General features: G+C 35.8%; 2 protein-coding genes across 2 annotated transcripts; one reads left to right on the top strand and one right to left on the bottom strand.

The window, feature by feature from the left end:
• Window positions 1-6108: 6108 nt before the first annotated feature.
• On the bottom strand, window positions 6109-11130 carry LOC143597985 (uncharacterized). Its single transcript, XM_077076331.1, has 11 exons — window positions 11104-11130; window positions 10978-11039; window positions 8749-8885; window positions 8081-8139; window positions 7956-7979; window positions 7765-7847; window positions 7623-7687; window positions 7387-7436; window positions 6883-6984; window positions 6439-6498; window positions 6109-6355 (listed from the first exon to the last, which is right to left on the bottom strand). Exons 1-11 carry the CDS (start codon window positions 11128-11130, stop codon window positions 6236-6238), a joined length of 789 nt encoding a protein of 262 aa, XP_076932446.1. The 3' UTR covers window positions 6109-6235.
• Window positions 11131-12858: 1728 nt separating this feature from the next.
• Window positions 12859-15039, top strand: LOC143597974 (uncharacterized). The gene is made up of 4 exons (XM_077076328.1): window positions 12859-13752; window positions 13833-14082; window positions 14180-14399; window positions 14487-15039. The coding sequence occupies exons 1-4, from the start codon at window positions 12859-12861 to the stop codon at window positions 15037-15039; spliced, it is 1917 nt and encodes a 638-aa protein (XP_076932443.1).
• Window positions 15040-23196: the final 8157 nt, after the last annotated feature.

Below are 23196 nucleotides of genomic sequence, written 5' to 3'. Positions count from 1 at the left end.
CTACTGGTGGAATGGAATGAAAAAGGACATTGCTTTGCATGTTGCAAAATGTTTGATGTGTTTGAAAGTCAAGGCTGAACACTAAAAGCCCTCGGGATTGCTTTAGCAACCCGAACTCCCCGCCTGAAAGTGGGAATTAATAACAATGGACTTCATCACGAAACTCCCGAAAACTACTCGTCAACACAATACAATATGAGTTATAGTTGATAGGTTAACAAAATCTGCACATTTCATACCTATTAATGAGTCATGTTTGATGGATAAGTTAGCAAAAATCTATGTAAACAACATCGTTGCTTTGCATGGAGTTCCTCTATCTATCATCTCTGATCGAGACAGTCGCTTTACGTCTCATTTCTGGAAAAGCTTCCAACAAGCGTTAGGCACAAAGTTAAACCTTAGCACTGCCTATCATCCTCAAACTAATGGGCAAAGTGAAAGGAAAATACAAAAGCTTGAAGATATGCTCCGCGCTTCTGTGATCAACTTAGGCGGAAGTTGGGACGACCATCTTCCTCTAATGGAATTCTAGTATAATAATAGTAATCACACAAGTATTCAAGCCGCACCGTTATAAGCGTTATACGGTCGTAAATGTAGAACGCCGGTATGTTGGTCTGAAACCGGAGATAATCAATTGGCTGGACCCGAGATAGTCCAAGAAACCACTAACAAGGTGTTACAAATCCGTGAACAACTTAAGATGGCGCGAGACTGCCAAAAGAGTTACGCCGATGTCCGTCGTAAGCCGTTAGAATTCAGTGTAGGCGATAGAGTCATGTTAAAAGTTTCTCCTTGGAAGGGTGTTGTTCCCCTTGGTAAGAAAGGAAAACTAAGTTCACGTTTCGTCGGATCTTTTGAAATACTCGAGCGAATTGGTACTGTCGTATACCGTTTGCGACTACCCGAAGAAATGAAAGAGATACACGATGTATTCCACGTCTCTAATCTGCGTAAATGTCTGGCCGACGAATCTTTGTTAATGCCTTTACCAGATGTAGAAATTAATGAAAATCTAAAATTCGTAGAACGACCAATACAAATCGAAGATTCAAAAACAAAGAAACTTAAGAGACGAACTTTGAAATTGGTCAAAGTAAAGTGGGACTCACGAAGAGGCCCCGAATATACTTGGGAACTTGAATCCGAAATGAGGAAAAAGTGCCCCACTTATTCTAAGAAGCGAATCTCGCGGACGAAATTCATTCCAAGGTGGGGAGGATGTAACATCGTGAAAATTTTGGATCAAAAGTGCCAGGTTTTAAACTTCGAGGACCAAAAATGAAAATCTGCCTTATGGCCCTATCGCGATACGCGACGGCCGTAAACCAAACGTCATCGCGTATCGAGATGACGTTGTCTGACAAGGGGCACGTGTCCCGCCACGTGTCCCCACGTGGCACAAAGTTCACCACGTGGCACCACATCTGCCACGTGGCAAGGCTAGGGGTGACGCTGTACACCTACGCCGCGATACGCGACGGCGTGATCAAAGGACCATAGTGTATCGCGATGGGCCTTGAGATCAGCCTATAAATAGGGGCCATCGGCCCTCCCATTCAACACACAAACTTTCAAACACTCTTTCTCTCTCTAGAAATTACCCCCTCTCACTCTATCTCGATAAGCATGCCAAGCTTCCTCGTTTTTCGTGCCACACACCAACGACGATATCTCGAAGAACGTACCACCAAGGAGACAACTCGATGTCCGCCTCGATTTGTGTGTCAACGAAAATCAAGACTGGCGTGCATTGGTTTGCGTTCTAAAGAAAGTGTTAATCAAGATTCGCTAGAAAACAAGAAGGCGTCGAAGTGCTGCCCATGTGTTTAGGGTATTATAAGCGAAGCAAGGTAGGCATAATGCCCGAATAAATTATTATTAAAATATTAAAGGCTTAAAACCCTAAGTCGATGATATACTCGATACCTTGAAAATAACAAAAGAAAACATAACAAAGAAATAAAAAAGAAATAGATATAAATAAAATGTGATTCTTTGTTATAAATATTATTTAAATTTATTATTAAGATTCTTAAATAATAAGTAAATAAAGTATACGTTTCTTCTTGAAGAAGAAACGTAGTGTTTAAGAAAAGTAAAACAAGTAAAACTAGAGGTTTAACTTGTAAAAGAAGAAAAGTATTTTAAACTAAAGGTTTAAAAAGAAAATATAATCGAGGTAAAGATTATACAAAAGAGACTAAAGGTCTTAATTCAGATTAAAAATCTGGTATTAACAAAAGGTTATACTCGTACTATAGGTCCGAGATAACAAGGAAGAACCAGTCAGTGTATTGAAGCTGATCTTTTCAAAGAAAGGTGAATACGCCCAACTTTATAAACTTGTTTAATCGAGTCAACTAAATAAAATGATTACATGAGATTACATATCTCTAAAACATTATAAGCAAAAGTAATAGCTAGCCCTCAGGTTGTCGTGTACGTTTGTTTGGATCCTTACATATGTGGTAAAAAGTCGGTGGTCACACCGCGCCACACCTGGTCATGAGCCTCTGCCACGATGGGTCGGACCTAAGTTACGTCCGAGTGATGGTGATCATGTGTATACTAATGGTACCTAAGTAATGTCGAACGTTGCGGTGTTTGTTGAGTGGTTTGTGTAGAACTTAAGTTTATAATTGCGTTTTGTTTTAAAACTTGATTATTCCTAAGCCACGATGGGCTGGACCTAAGTTATGTCTCGAGGGGTAATCAAGTAAAGAAAATATTTTATGCGTCAGCTTATTCACCAGCATGTGTTGTTGACGTATTTTCTAAGCATTTTACAGGTAACGAAGGATAGTCGCTTGAAGCATCGAAGTGAAGTAAACGATCTGATGGCTCAGGTCATTTTGCTTAAATGTTAAACTTAAAATGGTGGTTTTGTAAAAACAAGTAATATTTGTAAACATTAAACGGGTATTTTATAATCTCGTATTTTTGTTATGTAAATATATAATATTTTAATCCACGTAAACTTATTTTCCGCTTTAATCAGCTAACTCTGATTTATTTACAAATGTGGTAACAAATGTTGGTCGCACGCCCAGGCCTAATATGGGGGTGTGACATTTATAAAATCAAAACCTAAAATATCAAACGGTTTTATACGTTTTACATTTAATAATCATGTACTAAAACGGTTTCTAGCAAAAAAACGTGTTATAATGTGCACTTTATAAAACTAAATGTTTACATATGACGTTTTCCAATGATACAATCTATAAACGAAACTATTTGTAACGGTTTTAACGCATACGCTAGATAATTAAATGTTTACATGGTCCGTATAATTTATAAGATAAAAATTTCTAACAAACATGTTAGAACTTAAACAATTCTAACACGCACGTTAGAGGAAAAACTATATATACATGAAACATTACACGTTGAGACAAAACCTTTTAAAATCGTTGGTTTTTCTAATGTATAGCCCAAAAGTTGTTCCTTTAACACCAAGTTAAGGCTTGAATTATTGGTAACTTAATGAGAGGTATGAACAGACACACGTGAAAGTTTTTGTGCACTATTTCACCAAAATACACATGGAGATCTCACTGTAATTTTTTTCTAATACGCACGTTAGAAATTAACGTTTAGATACAGCGTTTTAAACACATATGTTGTATACCAATACACCCCGTCTAACCCATAAGTTAGAAAAATAACCAACTACATTTTTAGAAAACAACCGATTACAAAAATCATTTAAAATGAACGGCTTACTAATAACCATTTCTAACACAATTGTTAGACATAAACAATTACAAAAATTGTTTAATATAAAACCTCAACGGTAATCCAAAAACCGTTTCCAACATTGTTGTTACATGCAAACGATTGCAAAAACCGTTTCTAAACCAAACGGTCGAATCAAACATTTCGTTATGTAACACGGTTTTTTTTAGATCTAAGATTGTACTCCAATATTTTAAAATATCTAAAATCGATGTTGTACTACACATGATATTTCCCAAATTATTTCTTTCATGAAGAAAAAAAATCAAATACCTTTTATATCAATTCTTTCGTGAACCCAAAATCCTTATAAATAAGGTTTTAAGATTGTAGGACTGGGTCACTATATTATTTAAATATAATAAAATAAAATAAGTATAATGATACTCTCGTTATACAAAAGAAATACCGTAGTAGAATACCGTGTACAAAACTAAAAAACAAAGTAAATATAAAGAACAATTTATATTAATATATAGATTCATGTCGATGTCTTTGGTGAGAACTTCAACAAGAACTTCTTTACTCGAGTCTTCCACATGTTGAGTATCTTCACGTTCGTCTTAGTTTTCCTTGGTGTGGCTACCGATTCTTGTTCTTGACCCAACTCCATTGACTGCAACAAAATATGAGCATAATAATATATATTGAGCGTTGGTTGAGGCACATATTCAATACGCTTCCCTTAAAATAGATTTCGGGTCTCTACTAAAGAGTCCGTCTGTCTCCCAGGATACAACAACCGGAACAATGTGTGTACTGCCGGAGATGACACTCGCACCGGAGATTGCATTAGGTAAAGTGGTGTTATTAAAAAGAAACAAGGAAGAATAAGATGGTGATGGAAATGAATAGAGAGTACTCTCTATAGGTTCTCGCATATAGGTTCTTCAAGTGTTCTCACTTCTTCAAGAATTTTTTTTCTCTTTATTTCTCTTATGAGTGAGACACAAAAGAACTCTTATATAGAGCCATGTATGGATAGAAAGTCTCTTATTAATTAAAGACTTTATATTATAATTTAAACCTCTAATAAAATTACATAAATACTCTAGTTAAGAGACAGAACATCAATTAAGAGTTTAGTCTTCAATTCACCACTTAAAGAGTCATATTTAATAAAGCCACCAAATGTCCATTCACCATATTTCCAACAAGTTATACATGCAACATTGTAGCAATCGTGAGGTGAATTTATTTGAGCAGTCACTGACGAACGACATAGTTTGGAATGCTACGACGGAGGTTAATGATTATCGATCGCCATCATCTTTAACGCAATCTAAATCCTTGCAAATATACATATAATTCTTCATGTTATTTAGTTGTATATTCCTCTGAGATTCAGTTATAGATGACATGAGATTTGGACTATTAGTTCACTAACTGTGATTATCTAAATTGATAATGTAGCAAAGATAAAGACTAAAATAAAAATTATTATTAAAATAAAATATTGGTAATGAAAATTTAAATTCTTGTTTAAATAAAAAAAGAGGTTATTACATCGAAACAGAAAACAAACGGGCAACAAATTGTGCCGCTATCCCTTTTTGAATTGCAAAAATCAATCTTTTAAAAACTACATTGACTGATTTAGAAGTTATAACATTAATATGCATGACCCGTTGAAACAAATTGTTGAGAAGATTTTTGAAGTTTAAAAAATTAGTGACTTATTTTTTGTGAACTGTGGTTTACTTATTGTGGACAAACGGCAAACTATGTGATTCTCTCTAAATATGGCCGGTGGAAAAGAAAGGGTTGGTGAGTGGGATGTTGAAAAGTCAGAAAACACCTAAAGACTCCTTTTGTTTATATATTATTTCCCCTTTAGTTTTTTCTTCTTAGACCGGTAAAATGGGATGTGTGTACTCATCCGGCAATCAGCAATCTAACAAGCAGATGATCCATCCAAATCATCACTTTGACTCGCTCTCCAACACCAAGCATGCAACTGATGGCACAGTATCAGTTGCACAACAACATGATATCATGCCCATTCATGCCAACACCAAGGAAACCCCTGCAAGTTTCAAAACGCTCGATAAACATGGCGAGTTGCTTCGAAGGATCAATAGCACCAATGATGTCGAGTCACCAATTCCAGACATGGAAGATTTTGCATGTAAGAAAGATAACCATGATGAAACAGATATAAACACATCAGAAGATACGGAATATACGAAGCTACACAAGGTGGCTAGCCTGAATCAGTGGCTTCAGGCTCATGGTGCAAGTAATAATATACATATGACACAATAGAATGCGGTTTAGAAATCATCCATTAAATGCCATATTTCTTTGTTTCCTACGATGTAGCATTATTAATCGCCGTGTACTCTCATTTTCATCTCACAGAAACATATAATATACTCATCAATGCATCTTTTTCATGTGTTAAAAGTCTGATCAAAATCCACCCTACAAAGTACTCCAATCACTCTAAATTTTCAATATGAATGAGAGCAAACGTGACATCACCCGACAATTACAACTTCACCCTACCCTTTTGAATTATATTGTTCTCGGTCAGATACTCCACAAACTCATCAATCAGATACGGCCACGCACCTTCAGCGTCATAATTTGAAAGCCCTGGATCCACGCCCTGCAAGGTACAACATTATATGCACTTTGCTGGAAAATAAGTGCCCAAGAAACATAATGTGAGATAGTGTATGTGTATCTTACAGTTGCAAACTCAAGTAGCTGAGACCAAGTATCCCGAGAAATGGCCTTGTTATGCTTTGTCTGAAATTAACAAATATGTTATATTAAGGCAATGCGTAGCGGGGCTACAACTTGGCGATATTGGGGCGACAAAGAAGAGAACCCCCCCCCCCCCCCCGGGGCGATATTGGGGCGAAAAGGGGCGGGGGCTATTTGTCGCCTGAAAGGTTTGAAGAATATGAATAATTTATTAATATGTGAGTGTGTTATATATATACATATATATATATATATATATATTATTATATTACTATTGTAGCCCCTACACCATTACACCCCAAAAACAAATTTTCACCCCTTGCTGACAGGGCGCCACACAGCGCAAAACGCCCCAATTTGTAGCCCCTCCACTACGCATAGCCTAAATGTCTATGATAATGAATCTGACATTGTAAAATACGATACCTGTAAAAACTGGCACCAGTGATCCATCAACGGCCACTTCTTTTCGGCAAACAACAACTGCCACATCCCTATAGCTGTATCCAATGCTAAAGACTTTTGACCCTGAAATCATGTACTTAAATGAGCATTTGTACATTAAAGCACCTAAAAACAGCCATTATTGTCACATTTGAACCGCGCTGAGCTTGTTTGAACGTTTGTAATTGATTTATGGGCCAAACTCGTTATCTAGGGCCAAAAGTTTTAGGCCAAAATTCATTCATAAATTACAAGTTGTTAACAACAACTTTTGGACAAAAGTATTGAGCCCAAACTCATTATTTTGGAACAATCTTTTCTGGCCCACACATTTCAAGCCCAAATGTAAAACCGAAAGCCGACCCATAACCGAGCCGAACCCATACGTAAATCAGAAAACCAATCAGTTTCATACAACTGAAAAACCAAAATTTTGGTTTTAGTTCGGTTTGAGCTCGAAACGATGTGAATACGCTACATCTGTACCTTTTCCTTTGCCCAGTCAAATGCAAATATATAAATCTCCTTGAACTTTTCTGCACATATATAGAAAATCACATTTACAAATTAGCAAGAGAGCATAAAGTGCTCACAATTTAAACACTTAAACCAATCCATAGTATCATTTAGACTAAAATATGCAGCAAACAGATATATTTAGAGAACAACAATTACTCAAATTTGTTTTTTGACTAATGAAAGAGTTATGATATGATGCATACGGTTATCACTTAGCTCAGAACGTATATATGGCAATCGCTCACGAAACCTATCCAATGAATCTATCCTGTCACACATATTACAAAAAAATATAAGTTAACTTTATGAGATGCAGATATAAAAGATGCTGTTAACAATAAATACCCGAGAGATTGCAAGCCACCAATAAATTCCTGCTTGGAGAATTCACACATGGTAGCGGCTTTCATGTACCATGAGATAACCAACTGAAGTAACAATCAAATATTATGCCAATTAATTTTAAAATGTGTCACAACATAAGAAAGTTACAGAAATTCATTTGAAATTAGTATTCATGCTGCCAAAGTACATACCATGACAACATCTAGAGGGTCTACCTGCAATATGACAAACAAGTAATGTTAACTAAATAATGTCTCGTTAAGAGTAAGACCAGGATTTTTAATGTGAATATAGATGAAATGTATGCTGGATTTACCATTAGGTCATTACATAGGGTGCTAATACCATCAGCCATAATCATATCAGCATAAGGATCTAAAAGACAAGATAAAGAAACTTAAATCAAGTCATCTTAACGTTCAGTGAACCGATTGTGAACTGTCCGGCCGGAAGTTCATTTAATTAATAAATGAGCGAGCATGTTAGTTAAATGAACGAACATGAACACATTTCTCGTACACTCATTTATCTTCGTGAATGTTCATTTAAGTCCATTTATCTTCATTTATCTATTGTTTGAGTTTGCATGTTTACATATTCAATTAAATTTCTTAGTAGGCTCATTACAATTTAGTCCAGTTTTAACAAATCTTTAGGTCAACGTATTTATGCTCATGTTTACTTTTTAATGGTGCGGGCTCAATTATGTTCGTTCGTTTATGTTAGTGACCGTTCATTTATACTATTAACAAACGAACATAAATGAACATGAACACGCTCATTTTCTCAATAAACAAGCACGAACACGAAAAACTCGTTCGTTGAACTGTTCGTGTTCGATCGTTTATTCAGATGAAGTTAAATAAGCATACATGCTATATTCGTGTTCGTTCGATTCAATTACAGGCCTAATCTCTTGGATCATATCAACAAGCAAATTTGAGGGCAAAAAGTCAATAAGAGGTTTTAATTGTTAAAACATGCCTTTGTATCTATTGTATAGTTTTTCTGGATGTTTTGAATATGTGGATGACTGGACTTGAGGTTGACTATAGTATACATCAAATGCTCCTTCAAGATGCCAATCACTGGCCTTCAAAACCTGAAGAGTAACTTTCTCACTGCAATAATAGAAAGAGAAACAAGCTATTAAAATAACATGATTTGTACAAATAATATCACTGCCATTCAAAGGCATGCTAACTGTAAAAGGTCTTAACTAACTACATGAAAGTCCTAACTAGCTATTAGCTAACAATAAAGGAGTATTGCACACTGCGCGTAAAAGAAACTTTATGTTTTGCAAACCTGTACTCACAAAGCTTTTGAATACTGATACAACAAAGATACAATTATGATTGTTATATTATTTTAAACTATGGAAATTATTATTAATACAGATTCATTTTGACTCGTATCATGTATATATCATCCTTATGTAACCATGAAAAAAATGCATTCTTACCATTATATGATCTAACAAAGTTTGGTATGACTTTGTAATGATTTGCAACTTAGTTTGCTCTGGTTTTGTCTTCAATAATGGTACACGCGTAATGTTCAACATTAACGACATGCTTTTCATATGGTCCATAAACATTCACATATATGTATACAACTAATCAGAAAGGACGAAACAACTTTTAGGTAAAATTAATATTTAATGTTTAGCAAGCATACAACTTTCGCAAGAATACTAACAGCATCAAAATGCTTGAAATAAGTTACATGAATCATTTTATACAAAAAGAAAAAAAAAGTGACCGAATTTAGCAAGAAATGCATTTTGATCAAGTCACTGGGATATCAAATGACTTCTACAAGCAAACTTATTGACAACAAACAGGCTTTTCACATGTAATGAATTACATATTTCAAGAGTATTTTTAAAGGGAAGAGGTGTGCAAGCATCTTGACCCTTTTTCTAATGTAGCTAGCCTCAGTCACTTAGCAGTATCAACAGTGGCAAAAGATGCAATGAGTCCAATAGAATGATTAGCCATTTATTTTTGTTTCCCAATGTAACATCCCTTGTTTTTATATTAGGAATAGTATCCGAGGCTAATACTTGGTTTCTTATAAACTCGCACTCATCGGTGAGTTTCATCATATATTGCACTAATTTTTTGTTGCCCTCAATTTCTAAAAGGTTCTCAACAGTTCCAACTGAACACTTTATAACCTTAAAAGTAGCCTGCAATACTATAGGTCTATACAATGAGAATTTGAGATACTTTGCTTTAAGGTGATGGATGAAAGGTCCATTACATAGTTTCTGCAGTTCCTTCCATAGTTTATATTCACAAAGTTAACTTACCATTAAATTTAACATCTAAAAAGGTGATCAAATAATCACATCTTATTCATCCCTCGACATTTTCAATACCAACCACTAGTTTAGAGCACGATACATCAACCAAACAACTTCTACTTTGAACATAATATCACTTTAACAGTGTGATTTCAACCCCGAAAAAAAAAATCAAACCATTGTAGCAAGTAGGAACTAATTAAGACTCAAAACACTAACATTAAACACTAAAAGTTGAAAATTAAGACTCAAAACACTGATATCGGGAATATCGGTCAATACCGCCGATATTATTGGTAAATCGAGATACGACTGAGATTGACTGCATAGGTCATTAGCGGAATTCAGAGTATTGTAGTTGAACATTAACTCATTAACGAAACACAGTAATGAATTAAAAGTGAGAGCAGTTAGCATTTGACTAAAGTTAAGAAAGTTGATTGATTCATCTCCAAAGATGTAAAGTAATGGAATAGGAGATTTAACTCACTAACTCTAATATCAATCACGCTGAAGCAGTCTCTGAAATACTGGTATCAAATTTGTAACTAATTCGCCCTAAAAGGTGTTAACTAAGTAAGGGGCTGTTTGGTAGCCTATTAACAGTCATTAAGAGGCTACCTCTTAATAGCTCATAACAACCTAATGGTTAAGAGGTATCCTTAAGTCTGAACGGTTAACAGGCTACGGTTACCTATTAATCATTAAGACTTAAGGCTACCTCTTAACCATTAAGAGGCTATGAGCCCTAAGTAAATAGAAAATGGCAGCGCATGCTTTGCATTGTACAAACAAACAAAAAAAAACCCTAAAAATGAAATAGTAAGCTATAAATAAATAAATAAAAGGAAATGCATGTATGTAGTAAATAATAGAATAAAATGAATTAGTAGTAGCAGTACCTTGCGCCGGTAATGGTGATAAAGCGTTGAGCCTTGTCACGGTGGCCTCTGCTCAACTTGTTCTGTAAAGTTAATTATTACTCCATTAGTTACAGAATATTAAAACCTAGATGTAGATGATGAAACCGAGTAACAGTAATTGAGAGTAACCATGTTGAATGAATCTGTTGGCGGAAGAGGACCGCAGTCTCTCTCGCTCGCTCGCTATATACGTTACTGCTCAAATGAATTGAATTGAATTGAATTGAATGATAATAAGAAGAAAAAATTACGAACTTTCTCCTTTTGAACTAGAATGGGTCCTTTTTTAAAAATAGTTACACTTTTTGTCCTTTATTTGGATGTTTGTCACGGTTTTTGTCCTTTAAACTAACCTCCGTTAAGTTATCCTGTTAAGCAGACCCATTTAAATAAAATGTTATGGGTATTATTGTCTTTTCCCCCTGTCCCTTCTCTTTCATCATCCTTTTAACTTAAGCCTGTCGAACTTCACACCCACACAAATATTTCCCGGTGATCGATTAACAAACCCTAATCCCAAATATTACCCGTCGATTGATTAAGAAACCCTAATCCCCAATATTACCCATCTATTGATCTGAAGCAATGGACGACGACTACGACGAACCTTTGCCTCCTCGATTCTACATCAGAGAAGGTACCTCACAAGAAGAGGTGGACGCATTTTACGGTAAGTTTAAATCTTTTTTCAATTGATTATAAAGGACACTCACACAAATAGTTTAAATCTTTTTTCAATCGATTGATTGTTGAAATTTTTTCAAATGCAGTTGGTAAACCTTATCTTTTTTCTGTTAAGTTGCATTATCGTGGCAAATTTTCAAAATTCCCAGGTCGTTCCTATGAAAGGCCTTTAACAGATTTTATTGATTTGCTCGACATAGACAAGTTCTCTGTTCACGAACTGGATGGAATATTGAAACAACTAGAATACAACATGAAAGGAGTTAGGTACTACCACTATCAAGTTCCAAATAGTGATTTAGATTTTGGTCTTAGAGCTTTGGGAAATGATGAAGACGTGAGGGGGTTTAGTAAATATGTTGGAGAAGGTAACAGAGTGATGAATGACTTTGTTGAACATGACAGTACCTCTGTTCATACATACTTTTGCTCACCATCTAAGGTTAGGATTGAAGAGGTGACGGATAAAGAGTTATTGGCTATTGATTTGGCTAATGCAAGTATGAGAAGATTGTGTTTGGATTGGCATGAAAGTACTAATGAAACTGGACAAAGCAGTGGCCATTAACCAGAAATAGTAGCTATGTTAAATGATCCTAATTTTGACCCTTTCTTTGGTGACATTGATGGTGGAGGTGGGGATAATGTAGATAATGGTAATGTTAATGATGTTGGGTTAATGTAGATGAGGGTAATGTTACTGATGTTGGGGTTAATGTAGATGAGGGTAATTTTAATGATGTTGGGGGTAATGTAGATGAGGTTAATTTTAATGATGTTGGGGTTAGTGTTAATAATGTTAGGGTTGATGTAGATCAGGGTGAAGAGGAGGATAGTGGAGATGATAGTGATGACAGTGGAGATGATAGTGAGGATGTTGATTATTCTAATGAGGATAGTGGGGATGATAGTGAGGATAGTGGAGATGATAGTGAGGATAGCGGGGATGATAGTTATGAGGATGAAGGTGATATGGTAGATATTGATGTAGACATGAGAGATTTTAGATTGCACACTGAGGTGGATGTTGATAATCAAGTGGCTATGAATGCATTAGATGGGATGGTAATGGAGGATGAACCCATAAATAATGAATTATTTAATGAAGTTGGTAACCAAAAAGATTCTTTATTCTATAAAGGTGAACTGTTTGGCACTAAAGAAGAAGTTTAAAAAATGATAAGGGCACATGCTGTTGAGAGTAGAAGACAAATTAGGATTGTAAAAGATGATCTTGTTAGGGTTAGGGCAATGTGTAAAGGAGACCGTATGGATGGGTCCCAAAGTAAAGGTGGTGGTAAAAAGAAGGGGGAATCTAGCAAGTGTAATCAAGATAAAGGGCCAAATGAGAAACATGTTGGTGGTAGGGGAATTAAAAAGGACCCAGATATTCATAAATGCCCTTGGGTAGTTCAGCTGTCAAAGAACAATAAGCATGGGTCTTGGGAAATAGTAACTCTTCAAACTGAACATAAATGTCTTCAAACAAGGGACATTTATGCCTGCACAGCAACTTTCCTTTCTAACCAACTACTTGAGCAACTACAAGAGACTCCAAAGATCCAACCAAGAGCTATCAAAGAGCAGTTCCAAAGGATGTTTGAGGTTAATATTTCTGAGATGAAAGCATATAGGGCAAAGAACATAGTTGTAGAGAAGATCCATGGAGATTATACTTCCCAATATCATATGCTTAGGGATTATGTGGAGGAGTTGAAGCATAAAAACCCAGGTACAACTGTTACAATTGAAGTTCAGCCTTGCACAGATCCCACATCAAACACGAGAATATTCAAAAGAATATATGTCTGTTTGGGATCTTTGAAACAAGGATTCAAAGAAATAGGGAGAAACTTACTTGGACTGGATGGGGCTTTCATCAAAGGTCCACACCCGGGTCAGTTGCTCACTGCAGTTGGGCTAGATCCAAACAATTGCATATATCCTGTCTCATATGCAATTGTAGAAGCAGAGAACAATGACTCATGGACATGGTTTCTGCAATGTCTTGCTGATGACATGGACCTGGATAGCAACTCATATTTCACCTTTATTAGTGACAGACAAAAGGTTAGTTTTATTTTTGCTCTTTGTCTATTTTTAAATTGCTTGTTGTGTTTATGGACCTGGATAACATCAATGTTTTATAGGGCCTCCTCCCTGCTGTGGAAAGGTTATTCCCATTTGCTGAGCATAGATTCTGTGCCAGACACATCCAGGAGAACATGAAACAACAATTCAAGGGTAAAATATACAAGGATGCTTTCTATAAGATGGCTAGATGTACAACTCCTGTTCAGTTTGAGAAGGAAATGCATGCTTTGAAAAAGATCAACATTGATGCACAAATATGGCTATCTAATATTAGACCAGAACATTGGTCATTATCTCATTTTACTGGTAACATTTTTTTATATCTCCTAAACTTGATAAACATGTCTTAAACAGTAATGTGTTGTTAAATATAGTCATAAACATATGCTATTGTCTTATATAGGTAGGGCACTTAGTGATGTGTTGCTAAATAACATGTGTGAAGTTTTTAATGCAAAGTTGTTGGAAGCAAGAGATAAACCAATCATAACTATGTTAGAATACATAAGGGAATATCTTATGAGGAGGATTGTAAATGTTATGAAAGTTATTGATAAATGTGAAGGTATGCTAACACCATATGCTACCACAATCTTTGAGACGGTTAAAAAGGATGCTTCCAGGTTTGGTCTAAGTCCTTTTAACCTTTATTGTAATAGTCCTTTGCAAGATTATTGTTTAACCAAGGTAAAATATAGGTACATTGTCAGTTGGAATGGCGAGGAGCATTATCAAGTGTCTGGACCACATGGTGATCAGTGTGTTGTGAACATGAGAGATAAGTCCTGTACTTGTAGGATTTGGGAAGTAACTGGGATACCATGCAAGCATGCTGTAGCAAGCATTTGGGTCAAGAGAAAGCATGACAGAAGTGTTGGCATACCAGAAACATTTGTGAATGAAATTTATGGAATGGAAAGGTGGAAAGCTGTCTACAAGCACAAGGTATATCCATTGAATGGTATATCTTTGTGGGAAAAGTCACAAGTGCCTACAATCATAGCACCACCCAAGTACCATAAACCCATTGGGAGACCAAAAAAGTCAAGGAAAAGATCTGCTGTGGAAATAGAAGAAGGAGGGGCAAGTAAGAAAAAGAAAAATGGTCAATATGGATGTTCAAAGTGTGGGAAAAAGGGTCACAATGTCAGGTCTTGCACTGCCAAAATTGTTACTAAGAAGTCAACCAAAAAACCAACCAAGAAGGCCACCAAAAAGACTACCAAAAAAACTACCAAGAAAGCAACCAAAAATATAAAGTAGGACTGTTTTCTATGCTTAAACTTTGTTATTTTGTTGTTTAAAAGACTTTGTTTTGTGTTTGTTTCAAGTCTTGAACTTATGTTTGGATTTTTAGCTATTTTGGGTATTTGTAATGCTAAGACAAGTAGCTACTTTGTTTATGAAAATGCATTATGGTAATTAGTGTTATGTTTGTGTATATGTCTTTGTCTTGTGTTGTATGGAATATGGAGATTTAGCTATGATTTGTCTTGTGTTGTATGTCTTTGTCTTGGTTGTATGGAATATGGAGATTTAGGTATGATTTGTCTTGTGTTGTATGTCTTTGTATTGGTTGTATGGAATATGGAGATTTAGGTATGACTTATCTTATGTTGTATATGTCTTTGTCTTGGCTGGCTTGTATAACATACAACACAATTGATAAATAGATTGGTAAAAGAGATATATAACATGTACATTGGTAAATACATAATAATCATGGATAATTGTCACTTGAACAACAAGGCTAATACTTCATTCAACAAAAAGTGCATTATCAGCCTAACATTATTACCTACCCCAAATGAAGTACAAGGCATACATTGTATTTGCCCTTAACATTACATTACCTACACACAATTGAACTAAAAAGCTAATACATCTTGAATGCAATTAACATTGTAAAAACACTAATCCATGTGAGTATAAGATACTCCTTGAATCTGTTAGCTTTAGCTTCAGCTTGTTTTAGGGATTCTTCCATCTCGTTCTTGGACCTCAACAAACCAGGTATGATGATCCTTCCCCTTTCACACATCGGAGGGTCAAACCAACCAAGGAACGGGCATCTTGGTGACTGAAATACAAACATTAAGGATATGAAAAGGGTATGTTTCTATACATCAGATTTACATTACCTTGTCAGGACAACCATAAAAACGTCGACCGGGATTCCTTTCCGTCCAAAATGTTATTAGAACAGCTTGCTTGCCACACTTACAAAGCTTCATCATCAATTGTTCTTCACACAACCCGCAATAGTGAAGCCCTAATTTAGATCTGATGAAATTTGAAGCCCTAATTTAGATCTGATGAAATTTGCAAAATGTTATGTTTGGTCTGTTTTAATAGGTTAAAAGGATGATGAAAGAGAAGGGACAGGGGGAAAAGACAATAATACCCATCACATTTTATTCAAATGGGTCTGCTTAACGGGATAACTTAACGGAGGTTAGTTTAAAGGACAAAAACCGTGGCAAACATCCAAATAAAGGACAAAGAGTGTAACTATTTTCAAAAAAGGACCCATTCCATAATTTATGTAATTCAAAGGACAAAATTTGTAATTTTTTCTAATAATAATAATAGTTTAGTTTAGTTTATTATTTGACCTAAGCAGCTTATTAGCCGAAATGCAACAACGGAGCTGCTCATATTATTATTTTTTTTACTTTAACTAATATAATAATTGTATTATGGGCTGTTTGGTTCATTCAGATCTGAATGAGTCAGATCTGAATGAGTCAGATCTGAATGATCTGAATGAGTCATATCTAAATGAGTATATGTCTCATTCAGCAACAACAGTAAGTCTGAATGATTCAGACCTAATTTTAATCATTCAGATGTTTTTCTGTTTCTAACCAAACAGTCTGAAATCTGAATGAATCAGATGTTTACATCTGAATGGTTCCATTCAGATGTAAATAGAGGTGGCAAATGGGTTGGGTTGGGTTGAACGACTCATGGGTTGAAATGAGCTATGGGTTGAAACGAGTATGGGTCATAATGAGTTTTGGTCAAAATGGGTCAATTAAAAAAAGGGTTGTTTTGGTTTGGGTCAAAATAGGTTAGGGTCGAACCGGGTTTTGAGGTTTTTTTTTATTATTTTTTGTCAACAAGAATAACGTCGGAAACATTTTAGTTTTTTTTAGATTTTTCGTTTTTTATTTATATTTTAAGTTATGATTTTTTTATAATTTTTTATGAATTTTTTTGAGGGGTTTTCTGTTAAGATCAAACCCTCAAAAAAATATTCAAAAATGATAATAAAAAAATTATAACTCAAAACATAAATTATAAACAAAAAAAGTAAAAACGCTAATATGTTTCATACGTTGTCCTCGTTCCATAAAAAAAACACTTAGAACTGAACCGAAACTGAAAAAATTGACGAAAATGAAACAAAGAAACAAAAAGTCAAAACCGGACCAAGTCAATCGAAATCGAAAAAATCAATCAAATGAACTAAAAGAATTCAAACCGAACAAAAACAAAACTGAAAAAACAAAGAAAATTGATACTGGAATCAACCAGAAAGAAACAAAAGAAACCAAAACCCAACACGTCATGGGTGAAAACTCGTGCTGGCTTGAAACCTGAACCGAACTCGTTCCAATCTGAAACCCATTTGGTGCCGAAACCTGTCTTGTACAAAAACTAGTTCCGATCCGAAACCTGTCACATTTCCTTATGACACTAACCCACATCTACCCATTTCTTTGAACTTGTCGACCCATTTTGACCCGAAACAAAAAAGATGGAATTTCAAATGACTTATTTTGACCCATTTAGTTAAAACCTTGTACCCAAACCAACTCATTTAACTTTTAAAACAACTCAAATTGACTCATTTGAAAGAGTTTGGGTCAAGATTGCCACCCCTAGATGTAAACAAACAGCCCCTAAACATTATCAAACACGGTCTCAAAGTGTTATGAGCTTTTTGTTTCTAAGGGTTAAACCGTTTGCGCTCTAATTTGCTACTGATCGGGCCTTGTTTAATCGTGAACCAGACACTCGTTTGGACCGGAATTTTGGGTATGTTTCGTATGGGGTAATTGTATGGATGAGTGAAATGGAATGAACGAGATGATTGAAATGACGAGGTAATGAAATGGACAAATGAATTAAATGAATCATTACCACTGAGATGTTTGGTTATAATGTGGGAATTGAATGAATCATAACTTTTTGTCATTTGGTAGGCTCTGAAAAGGACGAAGGAATAAAAAGGTAGTGAGTGGCTATGGTGGTGGTGGTGCATGGCATTTTCAGTGATGGGCAGTAATAGTGGTTAGCGATGGCGGTAATGGTGGGGCGACAGGCAGTGATAATGGGTGATGGTATGTGATATGTTCATATGTATTTGTAAATGTATATGTAGTCTCCTTTTTTTAATTATTATATGCCAAAACATGTTACATCATGCAAGCTAGATAAGACCCAAACCACATACTTCGTAAACTGTTTATTAGTTGGCAGACGCGCAACATCTTCAACTCGAACAAAACCATGCGTTTCCCTCATTTTGTCAATCTACTTGATATGAAAACATTTGATCCCACATCCCCCCCCCCCCCCCCGGTTCACATCTCCTCCATAAATCCTTTATTATCATTTTCAGTTGAAAATTTGTAATGAAAATCGCAACTGACAGCTCTTTTGCAACGATTTGAAAGTATGGTTCTACGGTTCTACCGTGCGTTCTATATGATCCCTTCGTTTTTCTTTACCTTCCTTCTATGATCTTCCAAAGACCCATTGCCTTCCCCTTTGATTCGAATTACGATAACATGAGAAACCCTATTAAAAAAAGCCATCATCGTATGTTTTTAGGTTTTTGTTATTAAAGTAAATGCTATATCAAATTACGTTGTCATAATCATATTACTATTATGAAGTATGTAACCCTTCTTATATTAAGTTAGTGCTTTCTCTAATCTTGTGTTTGTGTGATGTGTGGTTTCGAGTAGCAAACTTGTGCAAGATCACGACAAGGCCCAATTGAGGATTTGTTATAAGTTTTACATTATATCTAATGTTAAAAGAAAAAAAACTTAGACTATCCACATAGATTTGAGATCTATAAATCTTTGTTATTCATAATTGTATAAGTGCTTTTTATTGGAATCTTTTATTTTCTTTTGAGACATTGGTTAGTCGTCCAGTAACAAGGAATAATAGAAAATTTTCTTCGATAAACGAAAAGATAACAACGGATGAAATAATTGGAATCACTAATGCATGCATTGTTGTATTAGATTAATATATGAAATCTGAAGGTTCTTTTTTTACCTAACTACAAAGAGGCAGATTTCTAATATGAAAGATACAAACTAGAGCTTCTAAAGCAAAAGAGAATAGAAATGACCCCTTTCTTTTCGCTATTCTCACCTGCCCTATGACACCTCATCTGCCCAGCCATCCTCTCATTTCTCTTGCAACAAGCATCTAACATATGGGTCCCCCATCTCTAGGGCTGACATATCGTGTATACCTGTACACAATAATACACGACCACAAAATGTGTATACATGTACACGACACGAAAACTTATCGTGTACCTGTATTCCAAACACGAACACAAACCTGTTACTACCTAGTATACACGATAACACACGTTAAAAAATCTGGATAATAGGTAGGTAGTAAATCTGTAAGGCCCCGTTACCGGTAGCCCTACTTTCGTGTTGGATCTACTCATAAACGCAGTTCTAAATATCAGAGTTAATTAAAACATTCGCAGAACATTAAAAACATTCAAACCATTACATTCCATAACCATAATTCTTGTCTTATCGAGCATTCATAGTCATTTAAAAACAAAACATAGTCTTTTAAAATAAAACATCATAGTAAAATCTTCAGATGCCAGCTTCATCCAACTCTGTCATGTGTCCTCCTCAAGCTACCTGCCTCATTCTACTCACCTGCGTGCATACTAAAAGTCAGCTACGCTGAGTGAGTTCTAGTTAATCACATACAGATACAATACCTTCTTACATTTCAGACTTAACCTCTTAAATTTCTTTCATACGCACATAAGTGCATATACTTTCATTCTTACCTTCATACTTTCTTTACATACATAATCATACGTTTTAAAGAGCCTTTCGCCCTATAACCTCACAGATATTATAAGGGTCTGGTCCCTGACATCACAGATATTATAAGGGTCTGGTCCCTAACATCACAGATATTATAAGGGTCTGGTCCCTAACATCACAGATATTATAAGGGTCTGGTCCCTAACATTATAGATATTATTAGGGTCCGGTCCCTTTGTTTCGTGTAACTGTACCGTACCTGTTCATACATACTTTCCTTGACAATACGTGCAATCTCCGAAAGAGCGTTCACGTACCATCATCGTAACATACATACATTATGCATACATCATATATTCATACATATATCATATCTTTCATCATACTTATCAATCATATCTTAACTACAACCTGACGGTACATGCTATCCGAAGATCGTTCACGCACCGTCAAACAATCATCATACATAAATCATACAAGGCATACACTTACCACTTAAGATAAGTGTATTAACTATCACATCGAGTATGCACACAGCCCCGAAAACATAACAAGGAAGTGGGGCTAGAAACTCACCTGAATCATGTTATGCTCTCCGTTAATCGTTATTCCCTTCTTGAGCTGTGTACGGCTAACTGTATAATATTTACATGTATCAATTAACTACTACTACTCATGTTGTATTTCTATCTTTATATAACCCACAACGAACGGGGGTCCAGGGGCAGCGCCCCTGGCAGCGGGGTCTCGGGGCGGCAGCCCCTAGCAGGGTCCAAGGGGCAGAGCCCCTGGCTGGGGTCGAGCTGCCAGGTCAGCTTGGAAAAATTTTATTTCCATTAACTGTCTTAACACATTTTTCGTTAGGTTTTTAATTTATATCCTAATTTGCTAACTCCAGCGAACTTATCATTAAGCGAACTTAACAATAAGCGAACTTAACATCAGCGAACTTGTATACAAGAGAACTTATACAAGTGAACTTATACAAGCGAACTTATACAAGCGAAGTTGGCCACCAGCGAACTTAGCATGTAGCGAAGTTTATCCATGAGCGAACTTATTTGGCAGGCGAAGTTATAGCTTGGCGAACTTAGCTGCAGGCGAGGTTACCTGCAGGCGAAGTTGCCCAGCTGCCGCCTCTGTTCAATCTTAATCCCCCAAAATCATCATCGTTTTACTGAGAAATCCTATGGTATTTGACTAACCCGCGATCATTCCTATGGTCGTTTTTGGATATGGTTTGACCCGAAAACACGTAAAGTTTGGACCTTTGAGTTCAAAAACGTTCAATACTAGTGTTAAGGGTTTATTACTCGAGCCGTCTCCATTTTCGGGTTCATTACACTCGTATTTATCATCAAGTTTATAACTTTATGTTTCGTTTACACCCGTTCTACTCTCGTTCTAAGTTTCAAGGCTAAACGTTTATAAAAATGTAAACTTTAAAGGTAAAACGGCTTACCTTTATACGTTCTTCGGTCTCGGTTAGCTTGCTTAAGGGCTCTAGATCTTGTATCTATCTTGAATCGCGTGTGCTTGCTCGGACCTCACCTCTCTTTCTCCCGGCCGAAATATGGTGTAGTGTATGTGTGTGTGTTTTGAATGTATAGAGAATAAGATGGAAATGAATGATGGTTTAGGGTTTAAGGAGGTATTTATACCCCTTAAGGCTCATGAACCTAAGGCCCATTACACTTAATCCATCTTAATTAAATCCAAGTCCATGATCTTTTCCATAGTTAGTTAATATTATTAAACGCACGACAAATTAAACCAACTTTCTTTATTTATTATGAGAATATTTAGGATGTTACAAAATCGGATTCCAATTAGAGAGTTTAATAACTTACTAAGTAGGGTTAACGATGAGGAAACAAGCTGTGACGACTGGAGGAGGCACCGACGGTTGCATGGCCGAAGTTCAGAGAAGGCGCTGATAGCCGGAGTTCAGAGGAGGAGTTGATTGCCGGAGATGGAATGTCGTGAGTGGTGACGACTGAGAGACAGAGAATGTGAATGTTCTAGTAATTTAGGCTTTATGATAACTTATTATTATATATATATATATATATATATATATGAGATGGTTCAAGAGAGAAATGGAATTAGATAGAGAAGTGCGAGAAATTAGTTACAACCCTTGATTGTGTTTGATCTATGGTTAGCATAAAAGATGGCAAACTTGTAATATTGAGATGCTTCATTTATTGGATTTAAGAGGAAAAGGTTATTTTGGTATTTTACAATTAAACTAAAACAATCATCTTTTAATAACATTCCTAAATCACCACCTATGTCATAATTCACATTTACATAACACACATTCCATAAAAAATTATTACACATGTGTTACATAAAGGAATAAATGGCTACACGACTAGGTGTAATCCTACACAAAGTTTAAGCCACACAAGTATTTTAACCATACACATACCATATATTAGTTATGCGATAACTATTCAAAGTTTACTAAACTTTTATACTACAATAATCATACACAATTGGAATAAGCCTACACTAAGTTGTCAGATCCTACACTAATGCTAGAAGCCTACACAGAACCAATAATACTGTGTGAACCTTGTATATGTGTCGGCCCTACACAGTACGATAAGTATTGTGTAGGGTTATTTTTTTGGTTTAATGTTTATGGTGATCGAACTTCTTTACTTAATAATAATACCACAGTAATCATACATGAATAGATTAAACCTACACTAAGTTGCCAGATCCTACACTAATGTTAGAAGCCTACACAAAACCTGTAACATCCCGAAATTTATAAAGTAATATTTAATATATTATTTTGTCGGGTGAAATAAACGAGTTAGTGGAACGATAATAATAACAGCAAAATATGAAGACTTAGTATGATAATTAGATGGGATTAGATAGGGACCAAAATGAAATATGGGCCTTCGGTCCATGGGCTTAAGGGAGTATAAATACCCCCTTAAACCCCAATCCTTTCCATTCCATCCATTTATCCATCCTAATCTCTACACACCCCAAAACACACACAACCCGAACCAAGATCCAAAGGCGAGGACCCGAGCTCGTTGGTGCTAGATCGTCGTGACGAACCAAAGCAACAAGACCAGCTCGTGTTCGTAGTTCGACTCATTTGCGGTACGTTTATATCGAGAACTTGTTCGTTTAGGTTTGGATTAGTATAGAAATGGTAGATCTGTGTTTGTATGGTAAAAACGAATCCAACAAAACTAAACTTACTGAAAATGGTTAAGATTTGATGGGTTAATCGATTGATAAAAGAACCCGTAACCTATATGCCTAAATCGCACCCCTTAAACATCGATGTTAGGCCGATTTGATGGTTGGGGTTTGTAGGCGTTGGTCAGACGATTCC

This window comes from Bidens hawaiensis, unplaced genomic scaffold (genome assembly GCF_021521415.1).
Source record: "Bidens hawaiensis isolate Kalapana, Puna unplaced genomic scaffold, B.hawaiensis_p1.1 tig00001842_1, whole genome shotgun sequence".
Classification (NCBI taxonomy): Eukaryota; Viridiplantae; Streptophyta; class Magnoliopsida; order Asterales; family Asteraceae; genus Bidens; species Bidens hawaiensis.
This window is presented reverse-complemented; position numbering and strand designations above follow the sequence as displayed.

Coding starts and splice junctions, on each gene's coding strand:
- LOC143597985 (XM_077076331.1), bottom strand. CDS start 11,130: ATGGTTACTCTCAATTACTGTTACTCG. Junction 7,980..8,080: donor CCCTATGTAATGACCTAATG/GTAAATCCAGCA, acceptor GTCATATTGCAG/GTAGACCCTCTAGATGTTGT. Junction 6,356..6,438: donor AGCTACTTGAGTTTGCAACT/GTAAGATACACA, acceptor TGTACCTTGCAG/GGCGTGGATCCAGGGCTTTC.
- LOC143597974 (XM_077076328.1), top strand. CDS start 12,859: ATGATAAGGGCACATGCTGTTGAGAGTAGAAGACAAATTAGGATTGTA. Junction 14,083..14,179: donor GTCATTATCTCATTTTACTG/GTAACATTTTTT, acceptor TGTCTTATATAG/GTAGGGCACTTAGTGATGTG. Junction 14,400..14,486: donor GTTAAAAAGGATGCTTCCAG/GTTTGGTCTAAG, acceptor GTACATTGTCAG/TTGGAATGGCGAGGAGCATT.